General features: G+C 35.6%; 2 protein-coding genes across 6 annotated transcripts in view; one reads left to right on the forward strand and one right to left on the reverse strand.

Annotated features, from left to right (window-relative positions):
• LOC106869196 (F-box only protein 15) overlaps positions 1-18,541 on the forward strand; it is a 24,814-nt gene extending 6,273 nt beyond the window's left edge. Inside the window, exons 2-15 of the mRNA XM_014914832.3 lie at positions 1,061-1,192; positions 2,387-2,491; positions 5,552-5,656; positions 7,243-7,335; positions 7,671-7,916; positions 8,467-8,611; positions 10,333-10,415; positions 11,076-11,131; positions 11,953-12,051; positions 13,528-13,643; positions 15,265-15,326; positions 16,171-16,208; positions 16,956-17,041; positions 17,693-18,541. Of these exons, the coding sequence (XP_014770318.1) occupies positions 1,061-1,192; positions 2,387-2,491; positions 5,552-5,656; positions 7,243-7,335; positions 7,671-7,916; positions 8,467-8,611; positions 10,333-10,415; positions 11,076-11,131; positions 11,953-12,051; positions 13,528-13,643; positions 15,265-15,326; positions 16,171-16,208; positions 16,956-17,041; positions 17,693-17,782 (1,456 nt within the window). The 3' untranslated portion in view covers positions 17,783-18,541. The remainder of the gene's footprint in view (positions 1-1,060; positions 1,193-2,386; positions 2,492-5,551; positions 5,657-7,242; positions 7,336-7,670; positions 7,917-8,466; positions 8,612-10,332; positions 10,416-11,075; positions 11,132-11,952; positions 12,052-13,527; positions 13,644-15,264; positions 15,327-16,170; positions 16,209-16,955; positions 17,042-17,692) is intronic.
• Positions 18,542-19,173: 632 nt separating this feature from the next.
• The window catches only part of LOC106869197 (uncharacterized), a 150,758-nt gene continuing 144,737 nt past the window's right edge, over positions 19,174-25,194 (reverse strand). For all 5 annotated transcript variants that reach the window (XM_089337931.1, XM_014914835.3, XM_014914834.3 and 2 more), the window contains 6 exons: positions 23,903-24,121; positions 23,412-23,567; positions 22,154-22,573; positions 21,278-21,505; positions 20,521-20,624; positions 19,174-19,719 (listed from right to left, as the gene is read on the reverse strand). In XM_089337931.1, coding sequence (XP_089194057.1) covers positions 19,621-19,719; positions 20,521-20,624; positions 21,278-21,505; positions 22,154-22,573; positions 23,412-23,567; positions 23,903-24,121 — 1,226 coding nt within the window. In that variant the 3' untranslated portion in view covers positions 19,174-19,620. The remainder of the gene's footprint in view (positions 19,720-20,520; positions 20,625-21,277; positions 21,506-22,153; positions 22,574-23,411; positions 23,568-23,902; positions 24,122-25,194) is intronic.

Consider the following 25,194-nt stretch of genomic DNA (forward strand, 5'->3'; position numbering starts at 1 on the left):
CACAGGGCTTTGGTTCGGCTCAGGGATTTAGTCAGAGATACTTGCCCAAGGTGCCATGCGGTTGCACACAGTCACACCTGTGGCCATGCCTACACTTTGTGTGTGTGTGTATATATATATATATATATATATATATATATATATATATATATATATATATATATATGTAAATATATATAAACAATGGGTATCCAAAACTGAAAGAAGAGTACATTGGCCGGCTAGGTACACTCACACATTTTTTATTTACACACAAACAAAACAAAAACGTTTTATTCCATAGTTCCCCAAGAAAAAAGGAAAAGAACTGCAGAACTTTGCGTTTCTGCAAGTCATGTTATCTCAATAAACCGGACATACCACAACAGAAAATACTTTCAAACAGGACATTCCTCCCAGAAAATAGATTGCGTGGGTGTAGGCATGGCTGTGAGGTAAGAAGCTTGCTTCACAAGCACATGGTTCCAGGTTCATCTTATTGCATGGCAACCTATAGCATTTGTTTTCAACTATAGCCCTTGGCTGACCCAAGCCTTGTGAGTGGATTTGGTAGATGTAAACTGAAAGGAGCCTGTTGTATATATATATATATATATATATATATATATATATATATATATATATATATGTGTGTGTGAGTGTGTGTGTGTGTGTGTGCGTGTGTGTTTCTCCCCCACCACTGCTTAACAACTGGTGTTGGTGTGTTTGCATCCCTGTAACTTTGCAGTTCAGTGAAAGAGAACAATAGAATAAGTACTAGGCTTAAAATAAGTACTGGGGTTAATTCATTCAACTAAAATTCTTTAAGGCAGTCTATGGCTGCAGTCTAATGACTGAAATAAGTAAAAGATAAAAAAAATAGAGATTGGGATATAAAACTATTTTCCACAGATAAAGGTAATGAAATTTTGAGTGGATATAACTGATTTCCACATGAAAAGGGGTCAAGTGTGTTATGTCTTTTGGTTATATTAACCAATAATTAATGTATTATTTCTGTTGGTTATATTAATACATCATTCACATTTATTTTTAATGATTATTCTATTCTATTCTGCAGACCCAAGGTGACTAATACCTCCAAGACTGCACTAAGTGGTAGCAGTACAGTAACAAACACTCAATTATCAGATTCCGTGTGTCCAGGAAAATCCCGTTCCAAATGTAAATATCGACAGACATCTATTGAAACGTAAGTCTTGAATTATTTCACATATTCAGGTGACCTTAATTTATGGATTTCCTTGATAGTTTGAATGTCAAATTTTGAGTTTTCTGTTTACACACACACACCACTCCTAAATGACATCCTTCAGTCTTATCATCGTTCACCATTAACTACCACCACCACCACCACCACTATTCACCATTCACTATGTTCATTCCCGCCCCTGCCCAGTATACGTCTGATAACCTCTACCCTATGTTTCTATCTTTCTCTTTCACTCCATCCCACTCGTATTACCTCACTCATTCTTCCTGATTTCTTCTGTTTCTGTGCTCTCTTTTATTCATGTTCTTGTACATGTTACATTAAGGGTACACTCTGGTACCTCATCGCTGCTATATTTACCTCTCTTTCTGGCACAATACCAGCCACCTTCACCCACGTAGATGTAAAATACAAAGTAGCCATGACAACAACAATAAACATGTTCCTGCTCTTCCCATCATAATTCAACCTCTCAACATCTCATATGAACCAACCACCCTGTCTGTTATCCACCCTCTCAGATGAAGTATCTTTTTAGTCTTATAAGCTACAAGGCAGCTTTTTAGTGCTGGTGACATGAGAATAAAAAGGCACCCAGTACAATCTTTAAATTGGTTGCAGTTAGGAAGGGCATCCAGCTATAAAAATCATGTTAAAACCGAGACACTTGAGTAAGACATGTTCCTCTAACCTGTTAGATCATGTCAAAATGTTCAACCCATACCAGCATGGAAAACAAACACAAAAATGGTATGGTCTCTGTTATGGAAGAAAATTCTTCACTTTTAATTCTTGTCAACATTAACAGAGAAATGGATAAACCTGAGTGTCCATTAAATTGATTTCCAGGTTTTATTTGTGGTGCTCTGTATTATGGTTTTAGATCTCAGCAGGGTTGATATTTTTGGGTCTTTTATCATCCCTGAGTTGATGAAGTAAGTAGCTGTCATATACTAGGGACCAATTTAAATGGCCTCCAGTATATGACTGTAATATTTGCCCTGGTGTCTAAATAAAGAATCAACATGTTTCTTTGTGATTATGAAATATTGTAGGACTTTCGATTGTTGTAAGTCGCATGGCTTTCAGGTAGATACTTATAAAACAAGACAAGATTCTCATAGACACCACTCACTTTTCAGGTGGATTTCATTCAGCTCTGATTTTTTCCAGTTTTCCAGACGAAATTCTATTTAAAATCTTCAAATATTTACCAATCCTTGACCTGTTGACGTGCTCACTTGTTAATAAACATTGGTGTATAATTGCCACTGATAAGTAAGTCAACTATTCATTAAAATTTTAATTGATTCACACACATGCACATATTTGTTTTTATGTCCATTTTTCCAACCCAGTATTGGTTTGATGAATATATTATTGAGGCTTTGTTTTTTTTATACCCAGATACACTTCCTGTCACTAATCCTTACCTGATTTTTCTAATAATGGATTTTTGTCATTCTACTATCTTCAAAAGTACAATGCTAGTAGAGGACTCCATGACAGGAAATGTCAACTAGTTGTAAAGGTACAGAAATACTGTACAGGTACATGTATTGTAGATGTACCTGTACAGTGTTACCTGAACAGTAGCAGGGTAAAGGTATGTCTATACTATACAGGTACATCTACACTATACAGGTATGTTTGCAGTAATGCTGTACAGGTGCGCTTGCAGGCAACACTGTACAGGTATGTTTACACCATTCTGGTTCACCTGTAGTAACAATGTACAGGTATGTCAATAGTAATACTATGGATCTATGCTGTGCAAGTACCTCGGCAGTGACACCCCTGTAGAGGTACAGCTACACTGTACAGGTATGTCTACTCTATACATGTACACCTGTAGTAACTACAGAATGATCAAAGGTGTTCCAGCCATGCCAGTCCAGTTGGACTGCATTTTCTTACAATGAGGCTGGGAGAAAATACATTAGGAAAGTGTTCAGCCTACAAAAAAAAATGACACAGTAGGGTCACACATATGAAGTAGAGCAGGAGTTCTTAACCATTTTTTTGTAGCCCTCTCCTTTTAAGTAACAGATATACCTAGCGCCCACCTCAGTGGCGAGTGAGGTCTCGTGACTAAACTAACTTAACATGAATGATATTTTTTTGATTTTACTCTCAAAATGGATTGTGTAAGCTTTTAACAGTGAAATGATTAAAAAAATTAATAAAGACAAAAGTTGTAAATTTACTTTATACATTGCAAGTTAGTGACTTCCCTGTGTCTGGTGAGATCTCATTTTATTCTATTAACCATTATCATGTATAATATAATTACTATAATAGGTAAAAAATTAGTATGTTAATTATGTTACCTCACTGTTTCCTGTAATAGAGTGAGTTGAAAAATTGGGATTAACTGAGATTATCTTTGGGATTAGTAGACAAAAACTCTCTGTCTGGGGTGTATAGACCAGGAAGGCAACTTCAATAATATCAGTCAACCAACAATTTTTGGACTATAAGACAATCTAGATAAACTTTTTTAAACTGTTATTTGTAAGTATCTTCCATTATTTTTTTTTTAATACTTTACAAGGAAGTGTTGCTTTATGTTTAGGATTAGTAGTTTCTTTTATGTCAATAATGAGATATAAAATAATTGTGTTATACATGTATTAGAAATGACTATATAATTAACTCTATACTTGTGCCTGAATATATTCAACGTGAGACAAAAGGTTAATTTGGCAATGACCCAGGAATCAGGAACTCTGCATCTAAGAAACATTCTACTAGAAAAGAGTTGGCAGAAACTCAATGTTATGTAACCAATACAAACTGGGCATACAAATAATTCAGTGTGATTTCTAGTAAACTAATAGCAAATTATATTTTCAGATAATCTGCACTGAAACAATTATCAACCACAGGCAGCCTTGGGCTGATGGTTGTGAACTTCTCAGATGACTTGTTAACAGTTATTTAGGTTACATAATTAGCACTGTTTAATGAAACTGTGACTTTCTTCTTTTGGAAACAAAAGGTTTCTTTTTCTTGACAAAAAGTGGGCTCTATAATACCAGTTTCAGATGTGACATGGGTTACAAATAGAGAAGCTGCGAAGCAAAGAGGAAAACAATCAAGATGAGTGTAATCGAGAGGATGAGAAATATAACTTTCTGATATATATATATAATATACATATGTGTATGTAATGTCCTTGGTCATTGTCAACAAAGATGGATGAACATTATCATATATATATATATATATATATAATATATATATGTGTGTGTGTGTGCATACATACACATGAGTGGACAAATGAAAGTGACATTCAACACATTTGGCAGGAGTTGGATATATTTTTAAATAACTATTTAACTCAGCTGCATATGACTTGGAGTTTTGTGAGTGCATAGGACGAACCCATCTCATCAGATAATAGGGGAGGAGTAATGGATTTGAGAGCCCCCCTCCATATATATATATATCGGAGTATTGGCGCTAAGCAGTGTTTACGTATAATCACAATTTAGGTTAGTTGAACTATGTTTGTCACATATTTCAACCATTAAGGGCAAATATAGTGCAGTTACCGTGGAGAAAAAAATCTCAGAGATTTTTTTTCTCCATGGTAACTGCACTATATTTGCCCTTAACGGTTGAAATATGTGACAAACATAGTTCAACTGAATATATATATATGTATTTATTTATATGTATATGTATATCAGGCATGGCTCTGTCATAAGAAGTTTGCTTCCCAATCACATTGTTTCAGGGTTCAGTCCCGCTGCATGGCATCTTGGGCAAGTGTCTCCTACTATAACCTTGGGTTGACTAAAACCTTGTGAGTGGATTTGGCAGATGGAAATTGAATAAAACCTGTCATATATATATATATATATATATATATATATATATGTGTGTGTGTGTGTGTTCTTGTCAGTATATGTACCTCACTATGGCTTGACAAACATTGTTGGTGTGTTTACACCCTCATAACTTAGCAGTTCAGCAAAAGAGATTGATAGAACAACTACCAGACTTCAATCAAGTACCGGTGTTCATTCATTTGACTAAAAGTCTTTCAAAGTAGTGCCCCAGCATGGCTGCAGTTTAATTACTGAAACAAGTAAAAGGTAAAAGATTAAAAAATCTATACACAACAGGCTTCTTTTTATATTTTACCAATTCTGCTCAATCATATTTTCTTTAAATTATAAAATGTGCAGAAAATATCTGGAATGTCATCATATTTTATTCTCAGGTAACTAACAATAAATATTTAAACAAATTTACCTTCTTTTTTTTTTTTTTTATTTCATACATAAGACTTTCAGAAACTAATGATATTTCTTTGTTTTCATTAATTAGCTTGCTTTGGCAAGATATTTACCATAAATATGTTGGACTGTTGGATAAAAAGGAAACTCAAGCATGCCAAGAACAAGGTTACTGGAAAAAACTATGCATTAGCAAGTGAGTGGAACATTATTGATTGCATCTATTATTTCCATCCATTGTCGTTTGTGTTGCTCGTTAGTCCACCACATCCCCTTCCTTTAGGTTAAGCTCTGATGAAGTCGACCGACGCTCAAAGCAAACCCATTAATGGTCCAGACATATGGAAACACTGACCTCAGTGTCTAACTAAACAATTTCAAATCAAACTAGATAAACATACAGGTGCAGGCATGGCTGTGTGGTTAAGAAGCTTGCTTTGCAACCATGTAGTTTTGGGTTCAATCCCACTGTGCAGCACTGTGGGCAAGTGTCTTCTGCTAGAGACTCCACCGGCCAACAGATATCCTGTGTGTGGATTTGGTTGATGGAACTGAAAGAAGAGCTCTGGTATATATAACATATATAAACAATACTTAGAGAAATGGTTTGTAGACACTCTAAAGCACTCCATTTCGTTAAGTGCTCGTCTTTAATTATTCATTATATAAAGCTGTTATTGTCATATATTCTCTGAGTTGGTTTTACTTGTTAAGATGAATATTACGTTACTTGTTTACCTGTATCATTGAAAATTTACGAGTTTTAGTAATTAGAGAAAATGGTTTTCCATGGGGGAATGTAGTTTCTTTTTACTACAATGTTTACTGAATGTCTGTCTGTTTATCTATCTACCTACCTATCTACCTATCTACCTACCTGCCAATTAATCGATAGATGTATGCAGATACTTCATTACATGGGTTACTTTGAAAAGGTAAAAATAACAAAGGAATTAGAGGGGGGTAAAAAAACATGCTTAATGTACCTAAGCTTCCTTCCTCACCATTTAATCTTGGGTTCAGCTTCCCTGCATTGCATCTTGGGCAAGTGTCTTCTACTACAATCTTCAAAAGAACCATAGAATTTCCATGAGTGCTTCTTGTAGGAAATTATTTGATTTGCTTGCAATGTTGAGTTGAAATTGTTTTAAGGAATTTGGAGAAGATTCTGCATACCTTCATAGAATAATGTAGGTGTGTGGCCTAGTGGTTAGCATGTATCACTCATGATTGCAAGATCGTGGTTTCCATTCTCAGACCAGGCGGAGCATAGTGTTCTCGAACAAAATACTTCATTTTGCATTGCTCAAGTTCACTCAGCTGAAAATGAATGACCCTGTGATGGGCTGGTGCCTGTTCAAGGGGTAATGTTGTGATCTCAATCACTTACACAGCATGGAATCTGGGTAAAAAACCCTATGAGTTCTTGGACTCAAGGCTGTAATTTACTTTTTTACAATAAAGTCTCAGTAACAAGGCTACCAAGTTTGGGGGATGGGGTAAGTTAATTACATCAACCCCAGTGCTCAACTGGTATTGATTTTATTGACTCTGAAAGGATGAAAGACATGGTCAACTTTGGCAGAATTTGAACTCAGATCATAAAGACAGACAAAATGCCGCTAAGCATTTCGCCTGGCATGCTAACGATTCTGCCTGCTTGCTGCCTTAATGATTATAATAATCCCAGCCCTGCAAATGTTCAAATTTACAAATTTTTCACATATAAAAATGGAGAGATGAACCAAATTAATTTCTGTTTTTTTTTTCTTTTATTGTCAGAACTGTAGATCTTCGAAATCACAAAGTCCTCTCTCTCTTAAGGAAAGTTCATTTATATACAGGCTTGGTCAAAAATACAGAAGCTGCCATTAGGTAAGTTCATATTGTGGTTGTGGTTATTGTTCTGATGTTGTTTTTTAAGGAGTTTGTATTGACTATCATTATTATAATTCAGTAGTTTTATTGCATGCTTTCACTGTTTCAATTGTGACCATCTCATCTTTATTCATAGTGCATCTAGGACTACATTATCCAATGTGGTCCTAACTTTTCAAGATAGGACATATTTTAGACCACGTTCTTCAACAAATTAGTCATGTTTTTCTTTAATGTTCATAACATATATTATGTTAATATATCATTGTATATTATTGTCTTGTGTTCATTACATATATTATGCTAATAAGTTTCTTCTGTTTGTTCTTTAGAAAAGCAGGAATTACTTGGAGACTATGTCTTGGTAGTGCTGAGTCAAATTCTGGTAAATGGAAGCACTGTGTTAAAAGTCAATACTGCCATGAATTACATTGTCAAGATATGTTCTTCCACTCCATGTCTGTGGTAGTCTGCTTCTCTGGTTACAACGCACCACCTCTCAACTCCATTAATACAGTCCATGTGTTCTCCATTAACCCAATTTTCTTTCACAAAGATGGCCGACCTGTGTTAGATGGGTGAGTATTTTGAAATTAATTGTTGTTGTTTAGTGGCTGGTCAGTTTTGATTTATTTGACTCTAAAATTGTTTATTCAGACTAAATGTATCTGGTATCATATTATCTAATATGTGTTTCCTTGTTTCTGTTTAAAACCAAGTCTATTCTGACCCAGAACACCTTTGATCAAAAAATGTTTCTGCTGTGATTATCCTGTCTTATATTTAGACTGAATTATCTAATTTGTCATTCTTTGATGTTTTTGTTGTTTAAGCCCAGCTCAGCTCTGATCAAAGGCGTTCCAGCCATAACCATCCCATTTCTTTGTATATGTATATGTATATATATATATATATATATATATGTATACGATGACATTGTCCAATGTATTCTTTGTTTATCTCAAATGATAGGAGTGATTTATGGAAGACTTGGTTTCTATTTCTAATAGATTCAATTACTGCATATAGAATGAATGTGTGTGTGTTTTTTTGTTGTTGTTGTTGTTGTTGTCTGTGTTTTAAATGCTGAAATTATAAATAACTCTTTTGTTTTTCATTTTTTGACAGACCTCATCAGAAATCTCTGTTGTTGGAAATATCCCATAATTTTGATTGGTCAAAACAGCTTTCTGTAGATAATATCATTGGAAGTGACAACATAGTAACCCTACATCACATCCCTCTACAAGGTCTTCTATTTGCCACGTGGAAAGTAAGTAGTAACCTTACATCTCACAACTCTATATGGTCTTCTCTTTGCTATGTGGAAATAAAGTACACCTTGGTGTTAGAAGTGGTAGAAGGTAATAGCAATTAGTAGTGGAAGCTGGTGATTGATGGTAGAAGTTGGTAGAAGCTGGTGGTGGAAGTTGGTAGAAGCTGGTGGTGGAAGTTGGTAGGAGTTGATGATAGACCTAATCTGTTGCGGTTTAATGTCACTATCTGACCCTTTGATGGGTTTTGCAGAGTTCATCCTGTTGCAAGCATTCAAGTCAGGTCTTTGAACTAAGGATAACTTCCTCCCTTCTTCCCACCTGTCATGGAGACCATCAAAAGGGGTCAAGGACTCTCCCTATTCTTCCTCTCACTGAGCTGTTAAATTAAAAATAACTTCTTGTCTCCCTCAATCCGAATTTAGATTATTTTCCTGTGTGTGATACTTCATTATATTTCACCAAAATCCTTTATCATTTAGTTATTTCCTGTATTTAACTTCTTTCTGTCTTCTATCAATTAGTCAGATTTGCAGAAACAGATTAATGATTTTACATAAATTAGTTTGTGGCAGAGTTTTATTCATTTAATAATTTTTGCCATTTCATCATTTTAATCATTTTAAAGTTATGTCATTAACATTTCTTATGAGAATTACTTGCTTAGATGTTAATGGATCTTGTAGAGGTTAATTAGTACAGTTAAGATAGCAGAAATAATTTTATATTTGAAAAGATGGAATGGCAGTGGCCCTGTAGTGAAGCTGGTAATGTGGTCACCTAGCAATCTATAGGCAGAGGGTTCAAGTCCTCCTGTCAGTGACTCAACAATCTAGAGATACAAGGCTCAAGTCCTGTCAGTGACCTAGTTATTTATAGACACAAGTTCAAATCCTCCTCTCAGTGACCCAGCAATGTGTAGATCTGTGGTTCATGTTCTGACAGTGGAACCTGTTGCTATTTTCTGCCTCAAGTCGATGATTTTAAAGTTTATCTCTAAAGCTCTTAACACAATTAATGCTAGATAACTCAGTAAAGACTCAGCAAGATCTTTTGCTTGTGGGTTCACTTAAGCAGGGATTCAACCTAGTTTTGCAGTAAAGAACTTACTGACAATAAGTGGATATTGAACCCTTTAGCATTCAGACTAGCATGTCAAATTTATCGCTTATTTATTCACATTGTTTTGAATTTGTCATAAATTTATCTTGTAGCTTCAAGATTTCACTGATGAGATTGTTCATTTTTGAAATAACATTATAGGGTAGGTGAGGGGCTGGATTCTGGCCAGTTTGAACATGAAGCTAGTAGAATATTTCGGCTGGATATGGCCAGTTTAAATACCAAAGGTTTAACCCTTTAGCATTCAGATTACTCTCACAAATGTCATTTGCTTATTTATTCACATTATTTTGAATTAATCATGCATTATCTTGTAGCTAAGAGATTTTCATGCTGTGATTGCTTATTTCTAGAATGACATTGTGGGGTAGGTGTGAGAGGTTAGATCTGGCCACTTTTAACATAAAACTAGTAGAATATTTAGACCAGATATGGCCAGTTTTAATACTAAAGGGTTAAAGAATATACTTTGTAATTGAATGTGATGTGACTTGTTTGGCTGGTATAATGGTACCCTGTTGATTTGGTTTGTTGTGTTTCTCAACAATGAATATGTTAGCTTCGTTGTCCGTTCATACAGCATTTAATCATTTTATAGGAGGGTGGAGAGTTGTCTTTCATTGTTGCTTGCTTCCACTTCCATAAACTTGTTCAAAGATGTCTTCTTGGCACCAGTTCACGGTAAGTCAACTATTTTTGTTCTCACTCTGCCCAGTTTTCCTATTCCTCTTGCATCAACATCTTAACCTACAGTTCACAAGTCACAGATGAAATTTAGTTAGCATAAATGGCTGTGTGATCAAGAAGCTTACTTTCCAACCACATGGTTCTGGGTTCAGTCTTTGGGCAAGATTCCGTAAAAAAAAATCAATATATATGACGGAAAAATCGTGTCTTGTGAATTTTCGGAAAGCCCCCACCCCCACCCCAAGCTCGCATTTTTTTCCATATTCGTTTTCCATACACTTGTTCCCCCTCCCGGCTGGTTAATTTTTTTGTTTTATTTTGTTCCCGGATGGTCTTTATATTGACTGATAAGTGTCTATGGAATACATTACTACTTCCATTAGAAGACTATATAATTCACAGGCCCAAACCTTGTCACACTGTATCTTATTAAATGCACCTGAGCAAAGACTAGACATGTGCATGTTGTTCAGTTGATTTGAACAATTGAACTGTCTCATTTCTCAAACCCGGTGGGAAAGTCCATTATTTAATGAACCTATTACTGATTACATTTCTGACTTGTTTCAGTTTTCTGTCTATTTACCAAGATTGACTGAAACTGACACTGAAACCTGTTTAATTAACTCTTCTGAATCTCTTCTCTTTTCCCAGACCATACATTCCATCATTTCCCAATGTGCTCGAAGATGACATTGATCCAACATTCGGTAAGTATTAAAACACTCTCAGCTGTATTTATCATTACCAATAACAAAATTGTGGAGGCACATGGCTAAGTGGTTTGGGTGTTGGACTTGTGGTCATAATAGACTGTGGCTTCGACTCCTGAATAGACTACATCTGGATGCTCTTCCTAACATCAATCTCTTTACAGAATGTGATGGGTGGATGTTAATTGTGGGACCAGCATTAGTGAGGTTGTCTTGTACTCCCTTCTAAAGGAAAAGACCCACACTACTCTATGATGTGTTTATTGAAGGTGCAGACCTAGAAAGTGAAAAGGAGAGAGAGAGAGAGAGAGATGACAGAAGAGGAGCTGGGATGGGTGGATGGAAGGGATGAAGATATGATGGTAGAAATGGAGTAGGGTGGGGTGAGAGAGTGCTAGAGCTGTATGCCATCTATAGTTATACCAGTAACATAATACTGTAGATAGAAGAGAGAGAGAGACGAGAGGTTAACAAGAGGCAGGGAGGTATCAGGTACTGATTTAGTTGGGACAATTGGGAGAGAGAGTGAGAGAGGTGTAAATGTAGATGTCTCCCACCCTCTATTGTTACAACCTGTTTTTAATGCTTTTAATGATGTTGATGCTCATTTCACTATATATATGTGTGTGTGTATGTATGTATATGTATACACACATTCACACGCATACACCCACATAGTTTTCTGCTGGAATCCCTTGTGGTTGTTTCCAATAAAAAATGAATGCGATCATCTGTTTTTTGAATTCATTGATACTCTTCCAATCTCTGCTGTCTTCTCTATCTCTACCTCACTGCTGTTTTCTTTGTTTCTTTGGCAGGTCTCCATCACTATCAGCTGACATTAGAACTCTCTGGCATGCAGACTTCATATTATCTACAACATTTCAACGGATTACAGTGTCAGCTTGGCAACATAAGTAAGGCGCATCTTTTCTTGATGGCGTTCTTCATGATAACATCTATCATTATCATTGACATCATTGTTTTAATGTTCAGTTTTCCCCATGCTAGAATGAATCAGATGGAATTCATTGAAGCAGATTTTTTACAGCCGGATACCCTTCCAGTTGCCAACCTTCATATATGTTTATGTTTACATAGCTTTCCAACCATGTGCTTTCTGGGTTCAGTCCCACTGCATGGCACCTTCAGCAAGTATCTTTTATAGCCTTGGGCCAACCAAAGCCTTGTGAGTGGATTTGGTTGTAGGAAACTGAAAGAAGTTGTGTGTTTGTATATATATATACAAGGATTTGGTTGTAGGAAACTGAAAGAAGTTGTGTGTTTGTATATATATATACAGGATGATGCAAGCAGGGCTCAAGAGATATTTAAGGAAAAATGTAAAGACTGAGAAGGTGAATGACAAGGACCTTTTTGTGTGCACAGTCTGTGACAGACCATGTCTGTCCTTGGCTGGCCTCAAATCTCACCTGCGAACCCATGGAAAACAAACCTCATCCAGCTATTCTGATTATATGTCTGTGCACACGTTTGAATGTGGTGTGTGCCAGAGGGTTTGCAAATCCAATGGGGGTCTTAAAAGACATGTTAGGATCCACAATGAGCAGAACTTACTTGCAGGTATTGGTAGTGCAAATCAGAGGTGCAATCTGTGTGGGTGTTTTTTCAAAACACTGTCTGGTTTAAAAAGCCACATAAGACGCCATGAAAGGGCTAAGGTGTAGGTGCAGGAGGTGGTCAAACTCTGTTTAAGGAGTAGACAACCACCATATATATATATATATATATATATATATATATATAAATACCCTGAAGCAAAATCGAAATGTAAAACTGTGAACTCATAAACATATTTTATCACCCAAGGAGGATCTTTTGCATCTGGTGTTATTGCATTGTCCCTTACCCACCAGGCAGGGAGCGGTGCGACTTGAAGCTGAGAAAATTGCTGTGCTAATAAATGCTTTTTGTAATACTCCATCTTCTCCATTAATCTTTAAAATATATATATGTGTTTGCGTGTGTGTGTGTCTACTTGTTCAGATCCTGACACTGATTGTTGCCAATGAATGTCATTCATTTCCAATATTCTGTGGAAACAGGTCTTTACATAGGAAAATATTACTTTGTTTGCATTTCAATTGCTGAAGAATGAATCATAGAATTCATCCTATTGTGACAGGTACACAAAATAATGAAGTGCCAAAATAATTTCCAGTTATGGTTCCATTCATAACTGTTTGCTGGTTTAGAAACCCTTTCCATTCTTTAATCAATTTCAGTTTTTAATTTGCATAATACATTTAATTGAAAAATGCTAATCCCACTTCTGAATTTGGTTTTAAAAATTCCTGCCACAGAGTTACTGTATAACTTTTTAACTGAAATTATCTGCTATTGTCTTCAATAGAAGTTTTTATATTTTGCAGGTGAAGGTCATGCCCATTTTATTGTTATCAAACCAGAAAACAGGTATGACTACACACCATTATCATCAAAGCTTAACTTAAGTTGGAAAACAGACTCTCTGAAAGGAGTTGTGCAGGTATGGTCCCTCTATTATATATAATTTTTCTTTTACTATTTTGTATTTCATCCATTTTAATATTAATATATATCTAACAAAGCTTTTGTAAATATTTCTCTATTATAGTTGATTTACATTGTTTCATTTCATCTTTAGTTTCCCCAACGGCAGTTTATGCACCTTTGCACAAAACTTCACACAGTCCCAGATCACGTAATACAGTGATGTAAAATACATTGGGGGTAACAAGTGAGAAAGTAACAAGCAACATGGTTTATAATGAAAGTCTGTTTCAATTATGTAGACCCTGCAACATAATTATCAACTGATATCAATTTTATAAAATCACTCATACCAGTCGATAAATACCAAATATTTACAAAGACAGTTGCCTTCATTTTGTTAATGTCTCTTTCTCCTCACTGTTCCTATCAATAGGAAAGACATTATATAATAGCTTAAGATGTCCCTTCACAAGCATCTGAGCTCTCCTTTTTTCATCAGATTTATCTGCAATTTCTAGGATGTATTTTATTCAGAATTGAAATTTCCCAAATATTATGGGTTAGTGTTATAAAATTATAAACTTTGGCAGCTATTTCTAGCCGATCAGTGTTGTAAAGGTTTTCCCTGTTAACTTACATTGGTTAGTTTGATTTATCCATGAGAGAAAAATCTATTCTAAGCTTAGTTACATTGGAGCTATTATAATTGGAATTCAAAAGTAGAATCGTCCTTAAATTTCAATGGTGACTTTTTTTTGACTAATATATCAAATATAATTTAACACATTTGAATTTTCATTTTTATGAGATAGAGATGTTTGTATTGTCATGTGGTAGTTAAAACTGGAGAAAAAAAAAATCTAGATTTTAAGGGATACAACTCTTGTAACCCGTTTGTCCAGACAAGTTGTGTGTTTTTTAGCCAACAAGATGCCATCTGGTAAAGAGACCTACAGTAAAGCAATAGGAAACCATTTTGGTTTTCTGGCTTGGAAATTTCTTAACAGGGGCACGAGGTTTTCCTCAGGTGTTGTTGCTTGACCTTTCAATTTTACACAGGTGAAAATAGCGAAAGTCTTATCATTCAAGCCTGGCTCAGCAAAAATAGATTTAATTCAATCAATCATTGATAAGATTGATGGTGACTGACGACTTTAGAATTCTTTGTCAATTTTTTTCCTCTACTTCCTAAATATTCTAATAACTTACATAGGACAAACATGAAGACATATATAGATTTTCTCCCTGCAAGATAATATTTTGTGGCTGGGCATCATGATATGTTCCACCCATACAACATTTCATATTTATATGATTATTTTCTGCCAGACAATTGTTTTCATCTTTATAGATGAAAGATTTTTTGTTTGTCAGAATTAGATTTAGAAATAAAAGTTCTTGGAGTCACTCAGTTTGGTATTACCCTTAGATCTAGGAATAAAACACTCGATAAAGATCAGAGATCAAACCATTTGAAGCATAATGTAGATGTAAAAGTTGAAAAATCTTTAATTTTTTTTAAAGATCAATTTAATATTTTAATATTGTGATTGAGATTATTTCATATTTATTTAATATTATGTACTACGTAAATGATCTCGTATCATCCTATGTTTGAGTGTCTTTCATTGTAGGACGTGTGTTTGTTGCATATAACGGTTTTAGAGGAAAGAGAAGAAATATTTTGGAGTGTTAGGTAAGTACATAACACATGGAATGTTTCTAAATAAATGTACTTTAATGACTGTTTCGCTAAACTGCACTTCCTTTATTTGTAGTACAGAGGTTTAGTTTATATATTACAGGGAGTACGCTCTCTTTAGAAGATATGGACTATAGAGGTCTATAGTATAAAGTAAGTAACCAGGTCAATTGTAGCTGTAGTAAGGATGAAACACAGGAGAATGTTGTCAGTAGTTTTGTTTCTTTGTACCTCAGCCATTGGACCTAAAATGTGCAATATTAAGCTGCTCTGTTTTTTATAGGGAGTATATAAAAAAAAAAACAGAATCAGCTCACATACACACGAGGGGGTGCTCAAAAGTTCCTGCTAGGAGAGACTCACTGATGGTTGATGGGATTGAGGGCTTTAGTTGCATGGAATTCAGATCTAGAGCTGGGATGAAGTGTGTGTGCACATGCTGATTCTTATTTTGTACTGCCTTACACCATTTTATATCATCCTTTTACACCGTCTTGTCAATACAACATTGATATATTCATTTCCTACCAATGTAGGAATAAGAGGACATGGGCTTCTAATTGTACTTAACTAGGAACAAATTCATCTGAAGTCTTCTACTAAGACTAAACTAAAACAGTTATGGCTTTATTTCTTGTTTATTCAACTCCTGATGTTAATATATTCTCAGTTTAAGTTAATGTGTTTATATAATCTTTATTTTAGTTTCCCCATCTTTCTTGTAGCTCCCCTTTTTATATATAATCTTTACTATAGCTCTCCCCTTTATATATAATCTTTGGTATAGTTTTCCTCATTATATAGTCTTTATTGTAACTCTTTTGTCTTTTTATTGTAGCTCTCCTGTCAGATATCAAGAAAAGAAAACCAATGATGGTGAGTATCTTAAGAGTTCATGTGAAAGTCTTAAATTAATTTCTCAAATCTGTAACTCCACTAATGACTGGTTATTAGCAGAGATATGTGTATATGTCTATAAATGTGTGTACGTATCTGTGTGTTTGTACAACTGTATAGCTCATGTTAGCTTATATATCTATATGTCTCTGTAATTGTGTATGTGCATATGTTTGTCTACATAAAGTATGCATCAGCATGCTTATATAGTCTGTGTTTATATCTATATTTGTACAGTCTATGTGCTTGTGTCACTGTGTTCGTTTATGATTTTATATTCATAACCCATGCTAGCATGGAAAGCGGACGTTAAACGATGATGATTTCTGTATGTCTATACATTTGTGTATCATTATGTCTATGAAAATCTGTATGAGTGTATACTTGTAATCAATATGAACTATATTTATATATATACGGACATTTGTATGAATTTACATTTGTACATCTGTTGGGTCTGTAGCTTAGTGAATTTGTTTTTGGTCATTTTAGTAGCTTCACCACTTCACATATAGTTTATAACTGTATGTTTGTATATCTGTATCATTATGTCTATATAAAGGCTATTTACATGTGTTATACAATCTCTGAAGAATTGATAATGTAAACTACTTGTAAGTTTTCCCTTATATAACAGATGTTATTACTATATTGGTGAAGTTAGTTGCAGTTAATGTTGTTAGGTTTGTTCTGTCAGAGTAATGTTGCTTTAATTCTCATCTGCAGCCCCAAGTTTTGACTTGGCCACTGGATGTACACGGTATATTTCTTATAAAGACGATCGAGGTCAACTCTACATGGAAATGAACAAAGTAACTATATCTCTTTTTCATAAACTCTCTCAATATTTATTTACAAAAACACACACACCATGAAAATTATCATTTAACATCTGTCTTCTATATTGTAATATGCTGAGTGGTTTAACAGGATTTGATATGCTGGAAGACTTTTGCCAGCTCTAAAGTCTGCCTTGGCATGCTTTCTATGGCCGGATGCCCCTTCTAACATATATATGTATTTGATTTATGTAAAAGCAGCTGTAGAATAGAATTTTTTATCTATATGACTTGCTTAACATATGTGTATCATTGAAAGCCAGAAGCTACATTTTTCATCTGGGGGAAAAAAATCCCTTTAAATACATAGTGCTTAAAAACACACACACACACACTATACTTCAGAGCTCAGTGAAACGAAATTGCCTTGGAAGTGACCATGAGAGCTATAGCTTGGGAAATGCTTCATAACAAAAACTAAAAACTGTTTGATCATGTCAAATTTATTATAATTCAACAGCATGTGCATACATGCATGTGGGGGGGGGGGTGTATGTGGGCCTATGCGTATGGTTGTGTCTGTGTGTTGCAGTTTCCTTTATGTTGAATGCCATGCTCAACCCCATCTTCTGGCTGTCCCCGCTAACAAAGATTTCCCCCCTTTTCTTTTCTTCTTTCTTTCAGTGTGAAGATGGCAGAGTCTATGTGACAAATTTACAACTGTCACTCTCTTTAGAGGCTGTCAACCAATGGTTTGGCACCAGTTACACCTGACACCCCTCTCGCAACATTCTGCTTCTTTTGCTGCTGGACTGGGTTCTATTCAAAACACTTTGGCTTCACTCACACACACATACACGTATTTTTGGTGAGGAATGGTGCTGAAACGGAATCCTCTTTGGCAGTATCTTGGTATCCCCCCACCCCACCATTATCTTTCATTATTTTTTTATATTTTCTTAATAATTTGTGCTGAGTCTGTTAACGAGTTTATCTTTCCTGTTTTTTTTTTTTCTTACTTACTCGTTCAACAAATAACATCTTTAAATTTTACAAATTTTTAATAAAAAGTAAATTTTGAAAAATATATATATATAAGAACAAAAAAAAAAGAAGTAATGTCCAAATGTTAAAAATTATTGAAAAATATTTCTTTTGTAAACCACAAAATTAATTGAATTTTAATCCATTGTCGGCTTCCTGTTTCTAATTTGGTGGTTACATTGGAAATGAACAGACGTTCTTGGAGGTTTGTTTGACATTTTGTTGTTTTTCTTGTTAATATATTATTATTGTCAATATTATCATTATTATTTCCTTCTTATCATCAAATGTTCACCCATTAAAAGAAAAAAGTTAATCTGTTTCCAGATGTTCGTTTATTTTAAAAAAATACAAAACAAACGAACTTTTTAGTTGGTGGACATTTGATGAACAAACGTCTAAATCTTTGTCGACCAAATGTTAACCCATTAAAATGTTAATTTCTGTCAACTAAATGTTAACCCATTAAAAAACATTAATCTCCATCAATCAAATGTCTCTGTTAATCAATTTGGTTTCTCTGGCTCCACCAGCCATTCTACTTCGACCTCACTTCTCTTATTTTATATTTTTTTGCCAAATAAACACACACACACTATATATTGGTGCTGCTCTCATTTATTACTGTTTTTATTCTAACTCCTGTCCATTGTCTGGAAATCTTTTGTCACACACCTGTGATCTCCTCAGCAACACTTTCCATTTTCGTATGTGCTCTTCCTCTGCTTATTCCATTCTGTTAAGTCTAGAAGAACAGAGCACACATGAAGACAGAAAGTGTTGCTGAAGAGGTCACAGATACGTGACGAAAGATTTCCGGACAATGGACATGAGAGTTAGAATAAGAACAGTAATTAATGAGTGAAGAACAAATATATAGTGTGTGTGTGTTTATTGGGCAAGTAAATAAATGAGTAAAAAAAGACCATCCCTGAAATACAATATTTGTTTCAACACACAATTTCACATCAGGAATCCTGCAACACAAATTCACAAATTGTAATAATCTTGCATTTAGCTGAAGGGTAAGGCTAATTAACAATGATGAAAGAGAAATGACAGAATTGGATAATGAAGAAAGATAATACAAATTAAAAAAAAAGACTAAAATGAAGACTGCAAAGATTTAAAGAGAAATTTAATGGTAGAAGAGTTGATGGCACCAATTTGAATGGATATAGTCCTTAATTCCCATCAGTGGGAGTAAAATCAAAGTTTGACCATGTGGTTTAAGCCGGACTTGAAAGTCAAAGGCTGAGATATAAGAGTCCAACAAAAGAGTAGAGTTTAAATTACAAGTCTTGAATGTCCAGCCAGGCTTGCGTGGTCAGCACACATCTATCTCCAGCTGCTGAGATAACCTGGCAGGACTTCAATAAAAGGGAGTCAATGTCATGATGTGTTTGTTGCTGTTGTTGTTGCTTATATTGCTAGGAGATTTAGTGGCAAAATTGATATTGTAGCCGAGGCAACGAGGAAGTGAGCGTCTTTTCATTTTTTAGGGTTTATTGTTTTTGTTGAAGGTATGATATTAATTCTTCAGCTGAAGACAACTAGGAACTTTAATGTCATCTTGGTAACTGCAGACAATAGCGCCTCAGAGCATCAACACTGTTTCGCATCCGACAAAGTTCTTCATCATCATGGTTCTTGCTTTCAAGTAAATTCTGCAAAACAAACAAGGAAAATCAATCAAGTGAAACAAACGAGATTTTAAAACTATAATAATAATAATGATGATGATGATGATTCCTTTTATTGGCCACAAGGGCTCAAGACATGGGGGACAATATCAAAGGACGAGTTACAGCACAAAAAGATTACAAAACCAAAAACGTGGGGTTAACGTCAATCAAGGGGAGATACTACCACATTAAAGGGTATAACAGGATATATAATAGAGAATATAGATATAAATAATAATAAATAAATAGAGCCCCCCCCCCCCCCCCATAGCAGGGCAGTCCACTTGAGATAACCTGGGGTAAGCCCCATGTAAAAACACCGGATTTCTCTGCCATCCCCAAGGTATGGGAAAAGTGTCCTCTTCCGAACTCTCCTGTCTAAGACAATGCATGAGTTTTTCGCTTTTTGATGAATGACCTAAACAAATGATTTGCTTATAGTGATCAAATTGTATGTGCTCCTTCCATCAAACTGACGTTGTCTGAAAAGGTGCACAATGTGTCATGCGTCAAGCGTGAAGTGCTTTGCTCAAGAACACAACACACCACTGGTCTAGGAACTGAAACCACAATCTTGAAATCATGAGTGCAACACTCTGACCACTAGGTCATTCGTCCACACAGGGTGAACTGGTAAGAACAGACGCAAACCCTGTATATCATGTGGTGTTGGCAGCAGCAAAAATATACCAACCCCAGAAGAGATGGCGACCCCACTGCAGATCGAGCAGTGTTGGGGGCAGCAACAATATAATAATGTCTGAACAACATTTGAATACTTACAGAAACTTTTCTACTAAGTTTCTCTGCTGTCCGATTCAGATCAATGTTGTCAGTCTTTAACTTCTGGCATCTGTCGTTGAGAATGTGGCGCTCAAGCCTTTGCTCTGCAACACAAAAAAAAGAAAGAGTTTGTTTAGAAATTTGAAAGTGAAAACATGGAAAAATGTTTGGATGATTCAACAGTAATGACGAGAGGTTAACCCTTCTGATACCCAATGTTCAATGAAAAACACTAAATGTATCTTTTAATTTAATTTTGAAAATCATTATTTCAAAGGAAATAGTAAAATTATTATCATTATCATCATGGCTTCAATGTCTACCTTCCCATGGTTGCACAGGTCAGAGGGGATTTGTTGAGGCAGACTTCCTGTCACCAATCCTCACCTGTTGGGAGTCCTCCTCACACCATTGCTAGCAATACTTTCCACAAAGATTAGAAGCAAACAGCCTTGCTTGTATATGATAATGCTCATTTATCAGCCATGAGGTGATGTCTCATCAAAAGCATACACAAACACACATATACAACAGGCTTCATTCAATTTCCATCTACTAACCAAATCCACTCACTAGGTTTTAGCCACGTCTGAATTTTTGCCCACATTATGATTCCAAATCATTACAGGTTCAATTCCTAGCGTGGTGTACAGAACGAGTTACTTTTAAATCCCTCAATATAATTCAAGATCATAAATCTATTAAGTTGCAGCCCAATGAAGGTAGCAATTAAAAATTTGAGGAAGTCTGGATTTACCTTCTAAATAACGTTGATAGGTGCCAAGAATGGTCTCAATTCCTGGCCATTTGAACAAAGGTTGGCCATTGAAAGAATCTGTAGCCTCTAAACGTCCATCATCTGACCGAGAACACAAACTGGAGTGGGAATCATGTGAAGAGGATTTCTGTGATTGCTGCAGTATTGAAGATACTGCAGACAGGTGAGTTACTGTATTGTCTCTACTACTGTCCACCGACTTCATACCTGACAGAGAAAACAAAACACAAATAGAGAAATAATTAGCAATATAACAATTAGTGTATGTTGTTAATGAAACATCTAGGAATTATAATAAAGCAGAATGTAAAATGTTTGAAGTGTCATATAATAATTATTAACTTTGATGAGACATAAATCATATAGCAGATATAATTAATTGAACCGCATAGCAGAGTCCACTCTATTGCACAGTGTGACAAGGTTGGGCCTGTGAATTATATAGTCTTCTAATGGAAGTAGCAATGTATTCCATAGACACATAGAGCTGGCAGAATCATTAGTACACTAGACAAAAATGCTTAGCAGCATTTCTCCCAGTTTTACATTCTAAGCTCGAATTAGAGGACTGATTTTGACTTTCAACCATTCAGGGTCAAATAAATAAGTACTCGTTCAGCACTGGTATTGATTTAATTGAATTCACCCATCTCTCAAAATTCCAGGCCTTGTACCAAACTTAGAAAGGCTTATTTAAAATGACAGTAAGCAATTTTACAAATAAAACCCAAGGTTTAATTCCTTACTATTATTGAGTTTAGCAACAAGAAACACTACTGCAGAGAAGACAATGTAAAGGGTGAAAATAATGGGAGACGAAAGAAAGAAAGAAAATTCTTTAAATGGTGTCATTACCTGTTCTACCATTTGAAGATTTGTTTGAAAATGTTGAAGCAAGCACTGATTCATGAAATTCTTGAGCAAATTTTTCTTTAAGCCGTCGTTGGTCACGACTGTCACCTCGATTCTCTGGAAAGATGAGGGGGCGAGTATTTTCCTGACTAGTCCTACTTGGGTTAGCCATTTGTAGGCTGGGTGTTACTGAGGGAAGAGTGGAAACACTTGTCTGTTTGAGATAGTGTGGCTGAGACGACGTCGATGAGGAAGAAGAGGAGGAGGAGGAGGAACTGGCTGTCGCTGCCAGATGGCGTTCTTGTAGTTGATTCAAAGATATTTTTGGTCGGGATGGTTGTTCTAATTTGTTTGATACCTGAGATGATCCTTCCATATCGGTAGATTTTCTCTTAACCCTCCGATGTAAGCTGTCAAGAAGGGCTGAAAAAGAGAGCAACGACAAATAATTAGAAAGTTAGCTTATAGCTGTTGACCTCGACTTACAGTAATATTTATTTTATCAACCTTTGAAAGAGAAAAAGTCAAAGGGGACGGAGATGGGACGTGAACTCAGAATATGAGGGGAGGTAATCACATACAGCACTGTAAAGGGAGACAATACAATGAGTTCCTGTCAGATATCTTTAAATATTCTGACATTTTTAGATCGATATCCGTGGAAAGGGGAAGGGATTAAGTCGACTACATCAACTCCAGTGTGTAACTGGTACTTAATTTATCGACTCCAAAAGAATGAAAGGCAAAGTTGAGCCGGGCAGAATTTGAACTCAGATCGTAGCAATGGGCGAAATACTGCTAAGCATTTCGACCAGCATGCTAACGATTCTGCCAGCCTGCTGCCTTGACTTTCATAATAATAATGACAAATAACCAACCAACCATGGACTGGGTGTGGGACATTTTCAATTAGATTCACTAGACAAGAAAAAGGTTAGCCCCACGATGTAATTAACTACTACAGCGGGACCTGAACGCTTGTCCATCTAGTTATGTGAGTCACATTAACCATTTACTCACTGAGGTAAACTAACAACTGGGGGAGGGGGAAGTAATTGTAGAAGTTTTACAGTCGGACAGTATGATGGATATAGGCGAAGGTGGTGGTAGGACATATTCTGGAATATATTAGTGGGTTTTGTGTAGACCTGGTACCCCACATTACAATGAACCCATCCAGAATAGTACAAATGTAGTGCGCACACACACACACACACACACATACACAGAAAGGAGGAGGAGGAGGAGTAAAATTATTTACCAGGTTTTGATCGTTTAACTGGTTCTGAGAGAAGTCTCTCTTCATCAGGTTGTTGCTGTTGTTGCTGCTGCTGTTGTGGCTGTAATACATTTTCTAGCACCAAACCAAGTCTCCGAGCTTTCTCCTCTTCACACGCTTGACGGATTGCTTCATACTCTGTGGAGACAATAAAAGCAGGATTTCTTTATATGAGGAAGATGGTTGTTCTATTGATCAATGTTGGACAATAACCATAAGAAAAGCAGTAAACATTTTGTTATCACCACATCTGGGCTCTATAACAGCAACCCATCTGAGACCATAACCTCTGGTTCTATGATAACAGATATGATATTAACCACTGTATATAGGAGAGTGCAGTATTGTTTACAGCTAAAACTTGGCACATTTAAAACAGTAGTTTGTGACTATACAGATGAAACCATGTGTGTGCTGGATCAGAACTGACATGGAATTAACACAACAACTACAACAAACAAAGCCAGTCGTACCTTTTTTCTTATCGCCAGTGAGTGGAGTGAGTAGAAAAGAGTGGAGATAACGACATTTCTGTTTGTAGTCATTTTGCATACACAACTGTTCCGAGAAATAAACTGGTGGTACAGTTAGTTTGGTCACAGGTTCTGGATTGTTCTCTGGCGTCGACACTGGACTTAAGCTGCCTTCCCGGAACATATGTCGCCGTTTGCGGTAACGGTCAAATTCTAAATCTAGAAAACAATAAAAGAAATCACATTACAAACATTGACACAGCAAAAAATTTATCTAACCTATTATATAAAACATTTCCACCTTCACCTTTCTTTACTGGTATAGTTAGCTTTTCACAAGCAGTATTTTACAGATGGATGCTCTTCCTGTCACTAACCCTATAACCACCTCTTGCAACACGCAAGGGCACAGTATCCCCATTCAATCACCAGAATACATTTTTTTCCCTTAAAATTCTGTTTCCATGCTGACATGAGTTAGACTGAAACTTATAATGGCTGATTTCCTGCAAATGGATGCCCTTCAACCCTCCATGTGCTTTACAAATAAGACACATTTCATTGTTTCTTCACACAATGAAAGCCAAAAGTATGTGACTTATTCTTATAACAGTATGTAAACAAATGCATTGTTTTTCTCTAATCAGATTGGATTAAAAAATTCATCTCACATCAATAAAAGGTTCTGCAGAAGGCACTATACCATATATACATATACAAATATATATATATATATATGCACACACACACGTAAGCACATTGAAACTCTGAATAACAGTTTGTGAAGTTTTTGGGGTTTTAATAATAATAATAATAATAATAATAACCCTTTCTACTATAGGCACAAGACTTGAAATTTTTGGGGGGAGGGGCTAAGTCGATTACATTGACTCAGTACCTCACTGGTTTATCAACTCTGAAAGGATGCAATACAAAGTCGACCTCAGCAGAATTTGAACCTAGATCATAAAGATGGACAAAATGCCACTAAGCATTTTGCTTAGCATGCCAACAATCCTGCCAGCTCACCAGCATAACAACAATAATACTAATACACACACACAATCGTTTAATGTCCACTTTTCTATGCTTACCTGTTTCTAAGCAAGACAATATTCCACATGACTAGACACATTTTTATGGAAGATTGGAAACAAAGGACTACGGTGACATGCATTTAAAACTATTACATGAAGTCAAAAGCAAGGTGAATATATAATCTGTAAAACCCTAGCCACCATTTGCAAATATGTATAACTTGGTAGCATGTGCCATGCTTTCACCATGTTTTA

Source organism: Octopus bimaculoides, chromosome 20 (assembly GCF_046866305.1).
Source record: "Octopus bimaculoides isolate indiv1 chromosome 20, ASM4686630v1, whole genome shotgun sequence".
Taxonomy (NCBI): Eukaryota; Metazoa; Mollusca; class Cephalopoda; order Octopoda; family Octopodidae; genus Octopus; species Octopus bimaculoides.